Raw genomic sequence first — 21085 nt, 5'->3', positions numbered from 1 at the left:
ACGCCATCATACAGCCCCTAATAAACCAAAAATTCACTATTAAATCCTAATATTTTTACATTTTCACAATTTAATCCTAAAATCAATATTTAACAAAATCACTTTATAAAATCATCATACAACACAATCAAAGCTCTAAATCCATGTTATTCATCAGAAACATCTAATATTTATCAATAGAAACTTCCAAAATTTTTAATAAAATGAAAAACAAAGGTATGGTTTAGTTGGACCTAATTGTAACAATCTCAAAAACATAAAAATTACAAGAAACGGGTAAAAATTGAACAAAAATATGAAAAACCAGCTTAAAGCTCTCTCCCTATGTCGATTTTGGCTGAAAATTGAAGAAGAGATGTCTAGAAAACTTTCAATTTCCAATTTGTTTCATTTTAATTTCAAGCAAATTACCATCTTGCCATCGAATGACTTTATTTTATTATTTTTCTCTTCATATGCCTCCTCATCTTTTAACTTAGGTTATTTATTTCTTAAATACTTTCTCATTTATTAATTAAGCCATTTAATCACTTAGTTATTATATTTAACAAGTTTTACACCTTTTAAATTTAGTCCTTTTAATTAATTAACTATCGAAATGTTAAAATTTTTCAAAGGAACTTTAATAACACCTTAATGACACTCCGTAAATATTTATAAAAATATTTACGGCTCAGTTTATAGAAACAGGGTTCACATACCTCACTTTCTAAAACTACTTGACCTAATAAATCATTATAAAACACAAATTATCGATTCAAAAACCTTTTTAAAACCACATTAGACTTGTAAATATTCAAATATAATATTTACAAATTTGCTCGCTGAATTTGGTGGCCTTGAACCATTGTTTCCGACATCACTGAAAAATCAGACTATTACATGAAGTATGAGGGGTGACAACTCTAGTAGAAAATATAAAGGTGTGCCGCCCCTACTCTAGTTGAAGTAGGATTGTATTTTCTATTAAAATAATATTATCTGTCAATGACTTATTCAACCAGAACTCTTGTACTTCCCTCTATAAATAGAGAGCATCGGTTGACCTAAAAATACACTATATATTGTTATTATGCCAAAAAGTAGTGGTAATTTATTTACTAAAAATAAATTCTATTTTCTAGGAATTACAAGTTTAATTGGTTTACAAAGAGAACTTACTTTCCTATTGAAAGTAAGGGTGCATTTGTTTGCTGTAAAATGGTTTTCGGAAAATATTTTACACCATTTCCAGTGTTTGTTTGGGGGAAAATGAAATCCTTTAGTAAAACATTTTCCAAAACACGGTAAAATCAAACCCATTCCTCCGGAAAATGTCTTACGGCTTCAAAATTGGTAAGACATTTTCCATTCTTCTCTAAGCAGACATTTTCCATTCTCTTCTAAGCAGCAGACATTTTTCATTCCTCAAAGTTTCCGCCTCTCCTCCTCATCTCTGCCTTGCCATCTCTGTCTCTCAGCTTCATCTTTCTTCTCCATCTCTCTGCTTCATAGACCTGCCGGTGAGTCACCCAAAAGCTTCAAGTTTTTATGAAATTGGTGGTTTTTTTGGATTTTCCAAAATTGGAAAAGGATGAAAACTCATCCTCTTCTTCCCTACACCACTCAACCCCACTTCTTCACTAAAGGGAAGCTTTCCTTTTAATTTTCTTGCTATTTTCACTATAAAATCTCAACATTTCTACCTTTAAAGCTTCAGTTAGTAGATGCGATTGACCCGATTCATTTATTAAGTACATGATTATAAATCTTGCTTATTTTTTTGAATTACAATGATATCGGTATTTCGCAATGTGCTTCTTTTGTTTTTTCCTTTTGATTTCGAGTTTTGATCCACCGCCTCGAGAGAGTGAATCTTTTTCCGAAGGGATGCTTTGGGTTCATTTAAAATGCATGAAAAAGGCACCATGAAATACCAAGAAATTCTTGGTGACAGCTTTATATTACTAGGATTTGGATTTTGTGTTTCTAGTGTTTGCCCTTTTTTGAGTGGAATTGTTATAGCTTTGATTCCAATTTTAGAGACCAGATAAGAAGAGAAAATGGAGAGAAAAATAAGAATATTTGGTATTTTTTCTTTCATGAGAAGTTGTGAATACACTTGATAAACAGTGCATGTTTTAGCTCTTCTCTCAATTATAATAGCTTTTACCTTCAACTGCTTCCTTATACCATCTTGCTTCGTTGTTTCCTTCTTGCCTACTAGTTTCACGACACTCTTCTTGATTTCCACTAAAGCAAAAAGATGGTCAAGCAACCAATATGTTTACATACGAGAAAAGAAAATCAGAATTTCTCCATTTCAATTACCTCCCTTCTACAAACTCGAATCACAACCGATTAGGGACCCGCCTCGACAGAGTATCCGACTCTCGGTGGTTCTGGACCGCCTGAGCTTCCTTCACCACCCATGTCTTTCACCTTCTTTCGCCTACTTTTCTTTGAGTCTTTTGTGGTTGTCTCAGTTGTTTGGCTTGCATATAGGATAGTAATCGTGTACTTAATAAGCATGTAGCAGATTAGTAGCGTCCCATGTGGAGATTTTAGCTTCACCAGTGGTGCACTAAATAATGCTTTTTTTTTTCATGGAGACAGTAGATTCTTTTATGTTAAGCATACTAGCAAATAGTGCATTCCATTGCAATTCCTCCTAGGCTCCTGCTAATGAATGATATGGATGTTTGAGTTATGCTAATTGAATTTCAAATGCAATTTATCCTGAGGTGCTTAATGTTTGAGAATGGATGTTAAGCAATATTATTTGTTTAGTTATTTTAAGGATATCATACTTTTTTGCAGGGCTATTGAGCACCCAACTTTTTCAAAGACTTACAAGACCATTGTGTGATCTCAGATTCACTTATTCCTCCTCTTCTAGTTGTAACGCATAAGAAACTCGTGGTATGTAGATGTTTTTGTAGTTTATGATATTCGAATGCAGAGAGTATTATTTATTGGAATAAATTGTTAATGCTTTTAGTCCTTTGCATTATAATTGATTCCATGGTTTAGTTTTAGCATTGAGTTAATGGATTAAAAGGAAGTATTGAGGTGATTCTCCTTTGCAGTTTAACATGGGGAATGATGTGTTGTCTTTTGGTGATTTGAATGTTTATGGAAGTTGGGTTCTTCTAGTAATGAGTTTGAGAGCTTTGATGGAGGTAATAAAGGGAAAGCTGCTGGTTTTTATGGTGTTGAAGATTGGGGTGAAACTGGTGGCATTGATCCCTTGCCTTCTGATTATGGGTTAGGCTCAAGAGTTGCAATGGGCAAGCACTAGGTTTAAAGGCAATTAGGATTTTATTGATGTGCATGTATAAGTTTTTTAGCTAATGTCTGGTTCATCATTTTTTGCTGCAGTGAAATTTATGCTAATGTATAAGAGACTTTATGCTTGAGATTTTGGACTCGTTTTCATATGCCAATTGTTTGTGAAATGAGTTGGTAACATGCTGAACATGTTTAAGAGCATGTAGGAGACCATTAGCATATCTTGAAATTCTATTTGTTTGAGTTACTCCATCAACAAATTTTGTGTCTTTCATCCAAATCCTCAAATTTGCACCTCATAATATATTGATTTTTACATGAATTCCATTCAAATTTCCCATTCAAATTCTTGATTAAATATATAATGAGGGATTAATTAATTAATTAATTAATTATACGGGAAAGATAACCTAATAATATATAACAAAATCTTGCACCAATCAAACTCATGATTCAACACATTAGTTACAATTCTTTCACAATTTCCTACAAGAAAACTCATTTTCATGCTTTCATTTTAAGTGGTACTTTCAAAAATTTATATATGTAAAACAATTTATTAATATATATTAATATATATTAATAAATATATATTAATATATGTGAAAACAACTTTTTCGAAAATATTTTCGGAAATCCAAACAAATAGAAAATATTTTACACAGATTTACCAAACACCAGAAAATATTTTCCAGTAAATCATTTTACAGAAAAGTAAAACATTTACCAGAAATTATTTTACGGAAAACATTTTACTGCCAAACAAACAGACCCTAAGTAAATCATTTCTTTCTTATGTTTTTGGTTAGTGTTACTCGAGTCCACACTCAACACAATTTTTGGTTCGAGGATAACGGAGAAGGTCGTTTGGTTGAAAGTTAGGATCGACTTGAATCCACCTTACATAAAGCACAATTATAATTTTGGTTCAAGGTTTATTACTATAAATATCACAAAAGGAATCGATTTTTATGAAAATTTTTAAACTTCCGTTTTACCAATAATAAAATATTTCTAAACTGATTTTTTCAACAATTGGTATCAAAGCCAAGTTGTGCTATATTCATAGTATAAGTCAATACTAGATTTTCTCTCTATCTTTCATGTTTAAATAAATTAGATAAGGTGTGTCATTCTTTATAATATATTCATTTTTTTGGAATATATGTATGTGATTGAATGTATGGATATTATTTTATGATAAAATAATTTTGCTGAAGGTTGTGATTCTTAGAAATTAGATTGGATGTAATTTAGGTTTTTTTTTCATTATAAATTTTGGGTTGTGATTAGATCGTGAATTATCATCTCTACGCAGATTTTATTAATTTTAGAATAATTCATGTGAGCCGAAAACGGGCTTAGGGTTTTTGTAACCTTTTTTTTGTGAAACCTAGGGAAATGAGACATATCCTAAACCGATCGAAATGACACAAACCCGACGAAATCAATTGGCAAGAGACCGACAATGGGCCAACTGACGGTGGTCAGGTGGTTAACCAAAAGTGGCTAACAGGGACAATGGTGGTGACGATTGTCGACGATAACGATGACCTGTGGTGGTGATAGTAGTTTAATGGTAGATCCTTTAAGTGACTGTTTGAGTCTTTCAAGTTTCTGGGAAACCTAAAATAGGATATTTTACTTTTACCTGGAAAACCCAAAGAATGCTTTAGGAATAATAATTGTAATTGTAATTTAATTTAAATTTATTTATTTTTCTTAGGATGAAATGATGAAAAATTTTGATTGGTCAGAGTCAATTGATTTTTTCTCATATATTCTATGATGAAATCGAAATTGACAAAAGTATGTTCATGCATATGTATGAGATATAGCTTAGGGAAAGAACGTCAAATGTATTTTTCATTGCCTTTTTATCATTCATGATTGAAACTGAAAATAAAAAGAACCTTGCATGTTTTTTAACAAAATTATGTGGGAGAAAGTCCCTAAATAATACCTACGACCTCCATCAGTGACCTTCATGTGATGGTATGATAATTTGTCGACCCTAAGGTAGGTATTATCATGTGGATTTCACTAAGGAGATTTCCTATAAAAGGACAATTAGCTGTGCATGTTACTTGATAAGATTATCCCACGACGACTCATTCGTAGTACATGTTATGATGGGTGTTGTTTGTCACCTTCGGGCTTTTATGGTCCACTCTAACCCTTTGTAAATGATACTTAAATTTCTCCTAAAGACAAAGCATGGTCAATTGTATTTCCATTCATGGTTTTGTTGTCTTCCAGTTTTGTCTTCTCTAAATTAGCAAGGGAATCAAACCTCGACCCCTTTGAATTATCTCCTTGAAAAGTGGACTTCACGTTGTTTACTTTCTAGTTACTCCTCAACCTCCTCTCCACCACCACCCAAGGCCCAAACACCTTTGTTGCCACTATGTGTTCCACCATTACACTCAGTGGCTTTGTCTTGTCCCCTACTAAAATTTTATGTTCCTCTGTTAAAGTTTTTTTTGTACACAACTATAACACTCCTAACATGTATCCATCGCCGGAATAAGGTTACGAAGCATCACCGATGTTTACAATTCAAACGAACATAATTTTCAAACATTTCAAATCATATAAATAATCATTTTAAAATCAATCCAAATCATACATATTGTTCCCTAAATGGGTTCTCGATACTCTAAAAACACGTTAAAAGCAAGTCGGGACTAAATAGGAAACTCATAAAATTTTTCAAAACAATACGAAAAATTTTCTAAACTGTAGGGATCACACGGTCATGTGGCCAGGCCATGTGGGCATTCAAAATAGGGACACAGGGTCGTGTCACAAACCGTGTCTGTGCCCGTGTAACTCACTAACTTGGGTCACATGGTCAATCCACATGCCCGTGTAACAGGCCGTGTACCCTTCATAATAACCCCACATGCCCATGTGACAGGCCGTGTAATAGCCTGACTTGCAACCCTTTTTAAAACTACAGGGGACACACGGCTGTGTCACCTGGCCATGTGACACACGCGGCTGAGACACACGCCCGTGTCTCTACCCATGTGGACGAAAATAGGTCATTTTACAAGCCATTTTGGCATGCACCTACAACCAAAATTTCAAATATATATAGGCTATAATAAGGCACCAAAATCATGCATATTTTAGCTAATCAATCATGGTATAAGAACATACAACCAATATGCCCTTAAGCACCTCAAATGACAACATGTAATATGCATAATCATGTACTAAATTTGGCCAAAATATTCACTAACTTCTAAACATATTTTCATCAATACTTATTATTAAATTTTCTTACCAAAACATACCAAATGGTGCAAACCATGCCATTCAACTACTAACATTAATATTCATAAATGTCATTCACAACCAAATACCAATTTACCATATATTCAAGCATACTAAGCACTTATCAAAATTAAGCATCATAACTACTTATAACCAAGCTAATTCACTTAGCATACTTGAAGTATTCAATCATCATCATTTGACACCAAAAGATTTATACAATTTCTTCATATATATGTTCCAAAAAGGTCTACCTAATTAAGCACACAAGTTCAACTATTTTTACTAAAAACAAGTATAGTAAATTACTTCTCATATTTACATCCATACAAAATATTCAAGTACTATAGACCCTTTCCTAATACATGCCACTTAAACCAACATTAAGAACCAAAATGACTACCGAGATGTTGATGATAGTGTGCTACATTCCAAGTCGATCCAATCAAACCAACGATTCCAAAAGTCCTACAAGAATAAATCAAACTAATAAGCATCAACAAGCTTAGTAAGTCTGATATAAATTTCCTTTAATAATTCACCAAAAACTATTCAATTAAATGCAACTTCCAATACACCGACACACAGCATGTTAGGCACAAAGCCCAAATAATCATTGGCACAAAGCCTGCTAGGCACTTAGCCCGAATAATCACCAGCACAAAACCTGTTAGGCACTTAACCCGAATAATCACCGGCACAAAGCCTGTTAGGCGCTTAGCCCAAATAATCACAGTATTTCTATTTCGGTAAGCATAACTCAATAAAATCCATAATTAAACCAATAATGAATAGTATGGAATATTCAATACAATTTATAGTATCCATGTAACGAACTTACCTGGACTGAATCACAGAAATTGCGAATGTTCAGGGGCTACTCTGCTAATTTTCTTTTTTCTCGGATATCTACGGATTCTTGATCTATAATGTAAAATCCCTTAATTATTAGCATATATTTCATTTCAAATCCATATTAAGATTAATACCCTTTTATTATTCAAAATTACACAATTACCCCAAACTTTTATAATTTTTTCTATTTAGTCCCTTAACTCAAATTCATCAAATTAACTAATTTTCTCAAATCAATAATTTATCCAAATATTCTAAGCCTTCAAAAGCCCTTAATAAACATCAAATTCACTATCAAACCCTAATATTTTGACATATTCATAATTTAATCTTAAAATTAAGATTTAACAAAATCTCTTCATAAATTCATCAAATAGTATAATAAAGATCCAAATACCTAGCATTTATAAAAAACACTTAATATTCATCAATGGAAATTTCTAAAATTTTTAACAGAATTGAAAATGAAGGTAAGGGCTAGCTGAGCCTAGTTGCAACGATCACAAAAACATAAAAATTACAAAAAAAACGAATAAAAATTGAAATCACATGAAAAAAAAAAAAAGAAACCGACTTTGAGCTCCCTCCTATGGTGGTTTCGGCCAAATTTTGAAGAAGAATGCATAGGAAGCTTTAAATTTTCAATTTGTTTTGTTTTAATTTCAAGTAATTTACAATTTTGCCATTATAATTACTTTAATTATTTTGCATTAAGATGCCGTCCAACTATATCAATTTAGGCATAATTATTACCTAAGTCCTTCCTTCAATATTAATTAAATTATTTCATCACCTATTTGCTTTAATTTGCAATTTTTGCACCTTTTTCAATTTAGCTCTTTTTCTTTAATTAACTACCTAATCATTAATATTTCTAAACTAAATTTTAATACGACTCTAATGGCTCTATAAATATTCTAAAAATAATATTTACGAGTCAACACGACAGAAATTTGTAGTCTCGAGCCACTGTTCCGTCTCCACTGAAAATCGGACTGCTAAACAACTCCTTCACATAACCTTACTTAGCACAATTGAAACAAATATTGGGCAGTGATTCATATTCCACCCTTTGTAATTTTCCTTCAATCCATATCTTCGACATTAGAGGTTGTCGCAGATCCATGTATATCACCATCCATGCAAACCTCCCCGGGGATCCACTATTAGTATTAGAATCAATTTTGACCACCTTACCCATTATTTCACTGATAGCCATAAGGCTACTCCTTTTGTACATTGCACTCGAAAGACTTGGTAGTTGGATCCATGTCATCATTGTGTTAGGATACTCCATACTAGTACTAATTGAAGAAGACTATAGTTGGACAATAAGATGCTGCTCAAAGACACCTTAAGGACCTTCAGACAAAACCTTGATGTAATCTTCTTCAAATTTTGCTGGACAATAGTCATTTTCTAAATCAATCAACTAAAAAGTCTAGCTTGGCTTCTAATTTGCGAAGGTCTTATTCAAAAGTGCATTAAAGCCAATTTTCTTACACAAGAACCAAGGTTTTTTAAAACCAAACTAATGGTTGAATTGATTAAACCACCAATTTTTAATTTGATCGATTCGACCGGTTTAATTGTCTGATTCAATTTTAATTAAATAAATTATTAAGAACTCATAAAAAATTAAAACATGTAAATTAAAAAATAGAAAAAAAATCGGTTCAAGCACTGATTCTGAACTGTTCACTCCAAAACTGATTCAACCCTTTGTCTAGACTGATTCCCAATCCAACCAGTCTAATTGACAGGTCTGATTCCAACAATCATGCCAATAACTTTAAGAATCATTGAGCCATACTTCTCTCCCTAAGACCACGGACTCTCTTCGAAAATTTAATAGGAGGAACTCCATCTTCAAAGCCTATAATCTTACCTCTCTCATGCAGTAGTACAATATCATCTTGAATCCCTGCGTCATTATTTCCCTTCCAAGCCTTAAATAATTGATTCTTGAATTACTGTCATGGCTATGAAGAGTACGGGGAAAGGACCAAGGCAGTTGGTAATTGGGAACCCTAATTTACGAAGTGAATTGGGGAAAATGGAGGTCAATGGGATGGGATATAGAGCAAGGAGGCCGAGTCATTGAGCGAAACGGAAGCTGGACCAAGAGAAGGAAGTACAGGATATAGGCCACCTACGTCTTGTAATATTAAAAAACTCCTGGGTTTGCTTCTTTTAGCTATGGGAGAAAATTAAGGCGGGAGTTTTTAAAAAAGGCTAAAATGTTGAATAAGCTTCCATAGTTTTCATTTTTATTATATACCGTAAACTACTTTTGTTTCATAACTTGCATTACATAAGTGTATCCAACTTAAACATGTCAACTTAAGCCGGCGTTATACAAAAAGGTCAACTCCCTTTGATAAAGCCTAAGTTATTAGGAACTCAAAGTTATGAAAAATCAAAGAAAATTGCCTCTTTTGTTTCTTTAAAACTAACAAAATATTAGCGACACAATCACATTGGTATCGTTATCTGTTTGTTTAGTTCCGTAGGACAAAATAAATGAACAAGTTCAATTAAATCTCACAAAACCTAGTAATAATGTAATTACAAATGACTCATCCTCTTCCATTATTCCCACCAAAATCTGATTTCAAGCTTGAACATGCTGCCTACATCTGCACGTTATTTTCATCCACTGGTTTGAATTAAGAAATGCCGATGCTTTAGACCCACTGGCCATGGAAATATCCAGGGTGTGATTAAAGCTGTGCATTACCTGGAACTTTACTTCAAGATGATACAGCCTCGATGGCACTGCCTAGTGGCCAAGCAGCTTCAACAAAGGAATTGCGAAATTTCACTTTCTTTACCAATGTAATATCTTGGTAGGGATCAAGGCCTGTCCATGAAAAGATTCCACTCTTTATAGGATCAGCATTCTGCAACTATGAAATTGTATAACTGAAAATGATCAAGTATAGGCTTACCGAATCCATCTACGAGCAGGGTGTACTGATAAACTAGATCCAAGCATAAATAAGCCTGGTTACCCACATCCACAGCTGGGTATGTTGCTTTAATATCTGCGTACTTGGTTCCACAAGCTCGTTTAGCAGCTTCTGCAAAAGAATGAGGCTGAACTGTTGCAACTGGATCGGCAGCTTTGATAAAACCAGCCTGTATTCATGAACATTTAGTTAGAATGGCAAATCAGTTTCTTCCATAGTTTGTTTCAGGCAATATGATTCTTAATGAGCAATACCTCAGCAGCCCGGTCAAAGAAGAATGAAGCAATAAACAAATTCTTCTGTCCATCTCCGCCTCCCCCATTCCATATACCACCAAATGTACACTTCATATGCATGCATGTGTCATTTATTTTAAGAGCCTTGTGAGTCACCCTCCTGCATTCTTCCATGCTCGCACCCGATGAAGGAGCTGATGCTTTATACTGATTTCCTCCATATGCATAAGTACCTTGAAAATATTTTTGCCGAACATGTTTAGTACTTCAAATGTCACAAATCGGTCAACCATAGAACAAAAAATGCTATAACTCCAAACAACTCAAAACTACTTCATCATTCAGAGCATTTCAAAATTCAGGAATAGAGAGAGAATTTACAGTTCCAAGTAGGAAGCTGGCTGCCAAGATTACATTTCCAGTGATCAAAGCATTAAAAAAATTTTAGCTACTGAATAGGTTTGCGTCGCTGTTAAACAAATCAAGACATACCATCAAAACCCTCCAAGATGCAAGGGTTGCCAGAATCATCAGATGCCTTCAAAATTTCTGCTCGAGCTGCCAATAGGCCATAGCGCAAATAACTGTATGCGAAAAATCCAAAAGTATATTTAACTAAAGCTTATAATTAAAATATAATGGTTTCATTATTCTACAGAGCTATACAAATGACTGAAAAAAACATGTCTGATAAAATTGATTGCTGTTGGAATCACAACCATAAAATCCCCTTTTTCTCCATTTCAAATCATTAATAGAATCATAAAACCAACTTATCAAAATGCAAGAGAGAAACCTATGAACATAGAGGTAATATTTTGATCCCTTCAGATACATTTCATTTACATAATTGTCCTGTCCTGCTGGTACATTTGGAGCATTTGAAGCAGCTTCCTTGGAGATGGCATAAGCCATTTGCACAGATCCACCACCAAGATCAATTATGCCAACTGTGTCTTTGTATGTCCCTCCCAACTTCCCTAATAGGTAATTTATTGTAACCTGAAATAGAAAGTGGCAGTTAAGAAACTCAGAATTAGGTCACAGTTTCAACCAGTAGGAACGCTTGCAGTGGATCCAGATCTTTGACTGGATGTTCCTCCCTATAGATACAGTAGAGTCTAGCTTCATTACAAAATGTAAATATTTTCTCATACGGAAAAAAACCACAAACTATAGCCATGTATGTGTCCATTTATATATCTATATCACCCAAGCTTTAGAGCATTCTTGTTTGTTACCACAGAGAAGACCTCAAGGATCTCCCCTTCGAATTGACTATCATCATGTAATCATCTTGAGTAAGACTGATAAATGCTGACCAGCTATAGCATGTAAAAGCGTCCTCTAGGAAAATATTTATAGGAACAATGTGAAATTTGATGACAATCTACCACAACAAAAGGGAGCCTGATCAAGCATGCAACAAAATGCATTGTACAGCACGCTTGACATATTTTCCCTACAATCAATCTTGTGAAGGAAAATTACTTTACGCTCAAAATAAAAGCAAAGTATAAAAGTAAAGAAATTCAGCAAAACGTACCCACTCATAAGAACCTTCTTGGGTGCCATCCAGAATCTTAACACCGTTTGCCTCAGATTTGAGGGCACTTCTATCTTTCAGAAGTTCTCTAACCTATATAAGTATTTAAAAAGTCATTCGCATGAGGAAATGGACAAATAACGTGAACATAGACAACATGCTTCCAAATATAGAATTACCGCTTGCAAAATTCTGTCAGCTGCATCTCCTTCTAGTGCCCTCAGACCTGCAGTTGCCTACGCAACATTTAAAGTACCAGTCTTCAGCAATTCAAAGGACTTAGAATTCAAAAATACGCATGACTTAAGCATCTATGTATACCAACCCCAACTCTAACAGGAGTTTTTGATCGCAAATCTAGTGGCACAACACTTTCTGCCTTGTTTAGAAGAGAAAGTAAAGACTTCGCTGCAGCCTGTGGATCTTTTGCATAGAAGCTCAAACCCGGTTTAAGCTGCAACAAAACAAACCACATAAAATCATTTAATGCATGGAATACAATCGCAGATATTCAAGAAAAAGCTTCGTCTAGAACATACAAATAAATGGAAATTTTAAAAATACCAACTAACTGATGCTAGAAAATTCTCCTTTAGTCCCAATAGTAAAATCCTCTTTTAAAGCATGCAAATTCAGATTTTACATTAAAATATGCCCGTAAAGTACATTTCTTCTTAAAAAAGCTAAAAAGAACACATGCAACAAAAAGTATTATTTTAAAGGTGCATTTTCACTAAAACTCCAGATTTAACAATATATTTATATCCTGGAAGTCAATCCCTAGGAATCTAATTCATTTCTAAATGACAACAAAAATTGGGGTAAAAATAACAGAATATATAAAATAAAATCCACTAACATAATTAAAGCACTTGAATTATCATTTCAAAGCTTTATTTTACTCTCAAAATTCCAAATTTTAATCTTTCGCTTCTAAATTTAAACATATAATTAGAACATAGAAAATCAAATCCTACTTAAAAATCGAACAAATTCATCTTTAAATATATAAATAATGTCACCAAAACGATTAAAGAGAAAAAAAAACCATGATAATAAAATTCCTCCTTACGTTAATCCACATTCTAAAAGAATAAGTAGTTTTCGTTTCTTCAAAACTAAAAGAATAATTAAAACGTAAAATCTGGCAAGAATATATATTTTGAAAAAGATTGGCAGTTCAAAAGGCTCTAATTCCTAGCAAATCTATCAAAAAAATACTACAATTACATTAGCACTCAAATTATCGTTTTGTAAACCTGCATTACAGGCCAATATATTTTTCAGCTTTAAAAAATATTGTAAAGTTGTAGGAAAATAATTTACCTGTTCAAAAAGCTCTAATTCAGAGCCAATTGGAACAAGATCCAAATTCTGATCAAAACAATAAACATGAACTCGACTCCCGGAACTCCCCGCATCAAAAATCACCGCATAATTCCTATTCCCTCTCGAATTCGCCCCCACTTTCCTGCTATTGATCTCGATCTCCTCCATCACGGCCGTATCCGTAGAAGATTTCCCCGGCATGACATACAAAACAAAGGTTACGAGCAAGATAGGGATGGCGATCACCAGCAAAACGCCTCGATATCTATGGATCTTGTCGGAGATGGAGTCGTGTCTCGCCAATGAACGCTTCATCTTTTCAGGATGATCCGTGGTCCCGTTTCCGGTGGGGGATATTGCGCCTCCGTTTGTAAAGGACTCGAATAACTCGGCCGAGGATGGTGTTCTGTACCGGATCTTTCCGTTCCCGGAAGAAGTCGGTAATGACTCCAGATCTTCCAGTTTTCTGGATTGGGGGTATTTTCAAATTTATAATGAAATGAAAAAAAAAAAGAATTAGCCGATCAAATAAGTTATTGATATTGAAAGGATTGGAAGAGGAAAAGAAATGTGGATCACATGGAAAAAAGAAAAAGGGGGTGGGGATGGGAATGAGAAAGAAAAGAAAAGGAAGGAGCTAATGTAGTGATAGTGACTTTGGGAGGAAGGGAGGGGAAGGAAAGGGAAGGCGAGAGATTAGGGAGGGAGCGTAAAGAGGAGGATTCATAATTTCCTAAGCTAGATCCAGGCCCAGCCGCATATCAATCACTGCATGTGTTATAAATAAATACATCTATTTTTGTTCTATATGAAATAAAAAGAATTTACAAGTTGAATTTAGACAATATTGGAAATTTTCAAAATAAAAATAAGAGAGACATATTCCAGTGTTTGAACACTATTGCTTGTTTTAGATTCCAAATTTATGTTTTTAATAGAATGTACTATTTTTATATTTACGATATTTATACTTTTGGTAAACGTATTGAAGCTCCACCATTCACCTAGTAATAAAAACTGAATTTCCATCAAAGGTAATGAAAACTGAAAAGTATCTTTTTGGGTTAAATATTTTTGTCGGTAAGGCATTATTTATTTTTCTGTATTTAGTAGTATAATATTATCAGGTGTACATAAACACGTGTATTTATTTTTCAAACTGGATTTGCTATTTCATTTTAATCTGAATTAATTAATTATACAGTTCCAATATATTATATATTATAAAAACTCAATACATAAAAATTGATTAATTTACAAATATTCGTGAGCTTAAATTTTTTTTGACAAGTTCGATTTTAATGAGTGTTTCTCCTAATAATATTATCTTCAATATTCGAACTCACCATTGTATCTAATCACTTATTGAATATTTAGTATATTTTTTAATAATTATTATTTTTGATAATTTTGAACCATATATGCATTAACGAGTCTGAGCTCTTATAGTAATTTTTTTTATAATTATAATTTTTGTTCTTACTTGTATGTAAGAAACCTATACAAATTTAACCAGATTTATTTGATTGCATAATAAATTTTAAAATAATTTTCGATTTGCTTGGTATTAATCAAATCAATCATTTAAACATCTTTAATCGTGCGTCAAAAAATCATATATTAGGAAATAAGAAACCACAAATCAGACTAATATTAACTCTGAAATTCGTATATAAGATAACCAGACTTGATGCCTGCAATATTTTATGGATGGAATCAGGCAATCATGAGAAATGCTAGGCAGTGGCGGGGCTGGAAAATACCTTTTTTTCATATCAGGATTTTTATAATTTATAAAATTTAAATTAATAATAATAAAATTATATTTTAATTCTCGAAAATGATAAAATTTTAATTTAATCTTTTAAAAATTATAAAAATATAAACTATTAAAATGATAAAATTACATTTTTATTATCGTAAAAATATACAATTTAATTCCAACCCTAAAAAAATTTTCTGACTCTGCCACAGGCACTTAAGCCAGGGTTATATTAATTCCGAAAAACAATGCATGCAATACTGGGATAAGTTGTCTATGATGAATGAGCATGCATTCAATCGGCTACGTTTAACATATGGATCCAACCAAACATAAGAAAGCAGAAAAAGATAGTACACGAGAAGAATGTTTCCTCCATATAATCCATAGAAATGTTGGAGATAAATGGATGCCATCGGAATTGAACAATTGGAAAAAGAAAAATATATATATAAAATGTTCTTTGCATAAACATTGGGCTTATCTATTGTCGTTATGGCAGCCATGCAAACTTTGTTATGCCACCTTACGCTCTCTTTGGTTTCCTTGTTTTCTTTGCCTTCTTCACTGGTGATGGTGGGGGGAAGAAAAGTCGGAACACCCATGCTGCTAATATAGCTCCGATGAATGGACAGATCCAGTAAACATAAAACTGATCCCATGTGTTGTGCCAATTGTTTACGTATGCCCAACCAAAGGCCTGCAACATGATTCACCATTACTAAGCTTTAAATGATGTCTTCACCAGTAAGAAATCATTACTTTTTCGATAAGAAAAGTAGGACGTAGTCAGTTATGAACTACAAAATCTATAAAATCATTGAAAAGTAGGAAAATGCATACTTAAGTGGTTTCACTCAACTATTCATTTTCCTTGAAATATTCAAGCCCAAATAGTATTCGAATATGAGTATGGGAGATATGACCCTCTAAAACTGAAGAAAATCAAACATAACGTTTGGATACTCACACCCAAGTCCTAGCAACATGGTAGTATACATAAATTATATTAGAGAATAACCTTATTGAATAGAAAGTGTAATTAGTACTCAAGTCAAAGATGCAATAACAAAAGGGAAAAATAAAGTCTGAAGTCAGCAAAAAGGATTTAAGATTTAAGGCAACTAAAAAAGAAAGCCACAAAAAAGAGTCTAATCTATTTGCTTTATACATAAATCTACCAGCACATGCAATTGAATAGAAAGACTGGTACACATTAACTGTCATGCTTGAAAGAGTATATGGAGAATGGCAATTGCTTATACACAAATCAAATAACAACACTAGTAGGACTTCAAATCACTATGACTAAGAAAATAGCAGACACTTGAGTCTAAATACAATATAGGACCAGATGACTGTTAAAATTGAAAGTCAATAATGACAATGAATCGCAAAGAAAGAAAAATAAAACACACAAAATTTTACGTGAAAACTCTTTCGGGAAAAAAACACGGACAGAGGAGAAGAAAAATTCACTATGTCGAATTCGAATGACATAAGAGGAGAGACGATTACGTCTATTTATAGGTTTAAAAAATATTATTCTAATCAAATTCGAATAGAAGTAATGCAGTAAGATTAAAACACTTTATTCTAATCAACATCAAATAGAAGAAGTAGACTTCTATACGGATTTCACTTGTGCAACCTGTACCGTACCTTGCCACTTATATTTTATTTTAACTGGAATTTGGGCCACACAACTTCTAACAATGACTCTAATCCTACATTAATTATCACGGAGATTGTCTATGGTGCATGAAAAACTAAAGGAGACTAGCTTTCCAAGAATGAATCACAAACACCAAGTTCAATAGAAGGCTCATACATAGATTAGTTTATTATTTTATTACAAGTATTAGGAGATTTTATTTATGAATATTTTATATGTTTAAGAGATTTTCTTTTCAATTAAAAATATTTTAAAGAGATATTAAGAGTTTTTCTTTATTTAGAGTCTTTGTTTTAGCTTCCTTAGCTTATAAGTTTTTACTCGAATAAGTAAACCTATGTAACCTCTATTTAAGAGGCCAATTGATAACAATAAAATTAGGTTAGATTAAACAAATTTTACGAGATTTAAGATTCTCTCTAACAAGTCTTAAGGTTTGGAATTCCCTTCGACAAGTTCCACTTGTTCATCATAGGTCATTCGCGAGGAAGAGGAAAAAATCCTAAAATGATAAATGATTTGCTTGTGAATCTTCCGGTGACAAGACCCATTAGTAGGGACCATAACAATTTGGTATCAGAGCTAGAAACAATAGTTGATTCCATTACCAAAGAGGAGTTTGAGTCGTTTAAAGCAAGAATCGAATCGAAGATTGATCAGTTCATGCTGCAGATGAGAGATTTGATGATTTCCAATAAAAACTTTGATAAGGGAAAGGGGTTGACAGCAGTAATAGCAGTGTTGACAAGCGTGAGAGTCGACTAGAGAAGCTGGAAAACTTATCAGAGACAACGACAAGATTTTTGTGGTTCAACGATGCACGAAGTTGGATTTCCCGACTTCTAATGGGAAGAGAACCCTCTAATTTGGTTGCACTAATGCGGAAAGTTCTTTGCGAATCAAAAGATAGTCGAAATAGACAAAGTGAGTCTAGCCGCTTTTCACTTGATAGGAAAGGCTTGAGATATTATCAAATAGGGTAGGAAAAGCCTAATCGTTTGTGGAAGGCATTCGAAGGATACTAAACTCTATGGTTTGGACCATAGATGTGCGAGAACCCTTTGGGGGAATTAGCAAAATTGAACCAAAGAGGATTGGTGGAAGACCATTTTTGCCAATTTCAAGAACTGTTAGCCGGTGTACATTCCATAAGACTGGACCAACAAATTAATTTGTTTATTATCTGAATAGATGTGGAGATGCAAAAACCTAAAAACTTGGTTCAGGCTATGAATCTAGTGTGAACTTTTGGGACAAAAGATCAACCAACTCAAGTTGCCGACCTGCGTATTGGGAATCAGCAAGAGACTCTAGTGCTAACAAGAAAGATCCTCCTTTTATTAAAAAGTTAACTCATGTAGAGATAACAAAACGAAGAGACAAGAGTCTTTGTTACAATTGTGATGAACCATAGCCCTTCAAACACCAATGATGTTAAGCAAAATGAAGAGGAATGTACAGAAACTAAAATATGTTTACATGCAATACTGGGCAAAAAAATGCACGAGCTATTCAATCTCGAGCTTGCGGACAAGCTCTTTTTCAGGAGGGGAGTAATGTTAGTCGTTAATTAATTATTAGATTAGTTTATTATTTTATTAGAAGTATTAAGAGATTTTATTTAAGAGTATTTTATGTCTTTAGGAGATTTTTTTTAATTAAAAGTATTTTAGATAGATATTAGGAGTCCTTTATTTAAAGTCTTTATTTTAGTTTCCTTAAGTTTTTTATTCAGATAAGTAAACCTATGCAACCTCTATTTAAGAGGTCAATTGGTAGCAATAAAATTAAGTCAAATTAAACAAATTTTACGAGACTTAAGATTCTCTCTAACAAGTCGTAAGGTTTGGAATTCCCTTCGACGAGTTCCACTTGTTCATCATAGGTCATTCGCGAGGAAGAGGTAAAAATCAGGGAAAAAACCCTGATAAGACGGACAGTTTGTCTGTGAATCGTCGGTGACAAGATCTATTAGTTGAGACTGTAACAGATATCTAAATGTACTTATTCAACCTAACTAGTTTAATATGGCTTAGGACATCATCATTGTACCACCCATATCTTAGATGTCCTAAGACTGCAGACCACTATCCTCTAGTCAATTATTAGTTTATTACCTACTTAATATGAAAGTAAAAAACAAATGAAGTGCTTTTCAAGTACCAACAATTTTTAAAATTGGGCATAATGCATGAAGTCCAATATAAACAATTATTACAAAACATCACAACAAAGTGAGAGAGGCAGAGTCAATTATATTCCAAGGAATCCAAACCAGCGTAGTAACAAGAAAGCCAGACATATCCCTAGTCGGGAAGTCAAACAACTACAGATGCTTGAAAAAGGAATAAGCTCAAGTAGCAATTTAAAGTAACAAAGGAAACAATATCATAACACCTTACGTAGGTTAGATACAACAAAAAGCAGAACAATATATGGAAAAGGAAATGCAACTTACATTGGCTGGATTCATGGAAGGTCCAGTGTAAGCAGTACCAGACAAAACTATTGCTACAGTCGCAATGGCGAGCAACCATGTCTTGAAAATTTCACTCTTTGGACCTTTAAGAATGATAAAAAGAACGGCTAAAGTAATTACAAAAGTCAAAACCCCCTCAGCAATGGCTCCTGTGTGTGTATCTACTTTCAAAGATGGTGCTACTATCATGTGCTTGTACTGTTCTGGCATCACCTCTGTGATTGCCAGGGCACCACCCACAGCACCAGCGGCCTGTCAGTTGGATATTTTATTGTCAATAATGCATCTAAAAAGTTTAGCTAATTGTTTAATATTGTAATTCAACAGTATAGGAAGTACTCTTAGTTCATTTTAAAAAAGGAAATAAACATGAAGATCTCAGATTTACAGCTTAATTGAGCTATAAAGTGAAAAAAAATGCCAAAACCATGTGATAAAAAAGCACACACATAAAGAAGACTGACAGACAACAAAGTTACAAAAAATGAAGAATATATGAAGGGAAAAAAAGTAACTAAAGCTTTAAAAAAAACAGAGTAAAAATAGACAACTTTCACGCCTTGAGCTAGCAAGCAATGCATATTGTTATTCAACTGAAGGATGATTTTACAAATTATAACAATTAAGATTCTATCACTTGAATAAGTAAAGTACTGTCGTGTTAGGCAAGGCAAACTTTTTTTCTTTTCAAAAGCATATGCAGAATTAAGAAATTCAAAGGAATTTAATTTTGATCCGCGTGAAGAAAAGACTACAGAATGAACCTATCGAAAAGTTAAAATATTATCAGTAAAACCACAAAAATATCATATAATTTGATCTAAAAAGATAATAAAAAAGCAGATCTAGATCAAATCAAATAGAGTTCAATTTAAAAAAAAAACATAAAGAAAAACATGAAAAGATGACCAAAAAACCAGAACCCAGATCAAATCAAATAGAATTCCATGAAAAAACTCAAAAAATAGATTACAAATACATAATTACCTGAGCTGGGAACCGGAGGCCCATGGAGATAAGGCTATCGTCACCGACCCCGGCAGCATAGAAGGAAGCAGTTCCAGTAGGATTAAAGCTAGCCCCACCAAGAAATCCACCAATAATATTAAAGATGAAAACGAAAACGAAAATAATGAAGGTGATGATAACAATAGGAGCCCAAGAAATGGCTTGGACACCAATGGCGGTGGCTATCCAAGAAGTAAATAAACCAAACATTGATGAACAGAAAACCCACATGAAAGTAATCAACATATCACCAAATGCAATCTTTATTGGACGCATCGTTTAAGGTTTTATTATGTTTGCTTTGATGGATCCTTTTTTCTACTAACAAGCAAATGGAAGAAGGGAATTTCAGAAGAGAACTTCGGTTTGTTGAATGTGTGGAGAGGGAGAAGAGAAGGTAGATTGGTATTAGTGTGAAAATTTTTTCCTTTGCCAAATCACAGACAGAAGATGTTTCCAAATATACACAGTTTTTATTTATTTACTTGCTCTGTTCTGTCTTTTTTACTTCTTGCCCTAAAAAAAGGAGGAAAAAAAAGTCAGCTTTTAGTATTCGTCTTAATCCTATTTAAATATTCATTTTTCTAGATCCTTTTATTTTTTTTTCTTTATTTGGGATAAACTATTAAAATAGTTAATTTTTTTAACACGAGTTATATTTTAGTTATTTA

General features: G+C 33.2%; 2 protein-coding genes across 3 annotated transcripts; both read right to left on the bottom strand.

Annotated features, from left to right (window-relative positions):
• Nucleotides 1–9816: 9816 nt before the first annotated feature.
• Nucleotides 9817–14258, bottom strand: LOC105804542 (apyrase 2). Of its 2 annotated transcripts, XM_012637212.1 has the most exons (10): nt 13488–14258; nt 12487–12615; nt 12341–12397; nt 12162–12254; nt 11412–11617; nt 11108–11199; nt 10634–10848; nt 10359–10548; nt 10148–10270; nt 9817–10046 (listed from the first exon to the last, which is right to left on the bottom strand). In XM_012637212.1, the coding sequence occupies exons 1-9, from the start codon at nt 13803–13805 to the stop codon at nt 10161–10163; spliced, it is 1410 nt and encodes a 469-aa protein (XP_012492666.1). In that variant the 5' UTR covers nt 13806–14258; the 3' UTR covers nt 9817–10046; nt 10148–10160. The 2 variants fall into 2 exon arrangements, with proteins under 2 accessions (XP_012492666.1, XP_012492663.1); XM_012637209.2 differs by having other exon boundaries at nt 9817–10270.
• A 1345-nt stretch (nt 14259–15603) lies between these two features.
• On the bottom strand, nt 15604–20871 carry LOC105804544 (aquaporin SIP1-2). The gene is made up of 3 exons (XM_012637214.2): nt 20394–20871; nt 19386–19658; nt 15604–15952 (listed from the first exon to the last, which is right to left on the bottom strand). The coding sequence occupies exons 1-3, from the start codon at nt 20688–20690 to the stop codon at nt 15779–15781; spliced, it is 744 nt and encodes a 247-aa protein (XP_012492668.1). The 5' UTR covers nt 20691–20871; the 3' UTR covers nt 15604–15778.
• Nucleotides 20872–21085: the final 214 nt, after the last annotated feature.

Source organism: Gossypium raimondii, chromosome 11 (genome assembly GCF_025698545.1).
Source record: "Gossypium raimondii isolate GPD5lz chromosome 11, ASM2569854v1, whole genome shotgun sequence".
Classification (NCBI taxonomy): Eukaryota; Viridiplantae; Streptophyta; class Magnoliopsida; order Malvales; family Malvaceae; genus Gossypium; species Gossypium raimondii.
The sequence above is the reverse complement of the archived record's forward strand: the minus strand, read 5'-3'. Positions and strand labels throughout refer to the sequence as shown.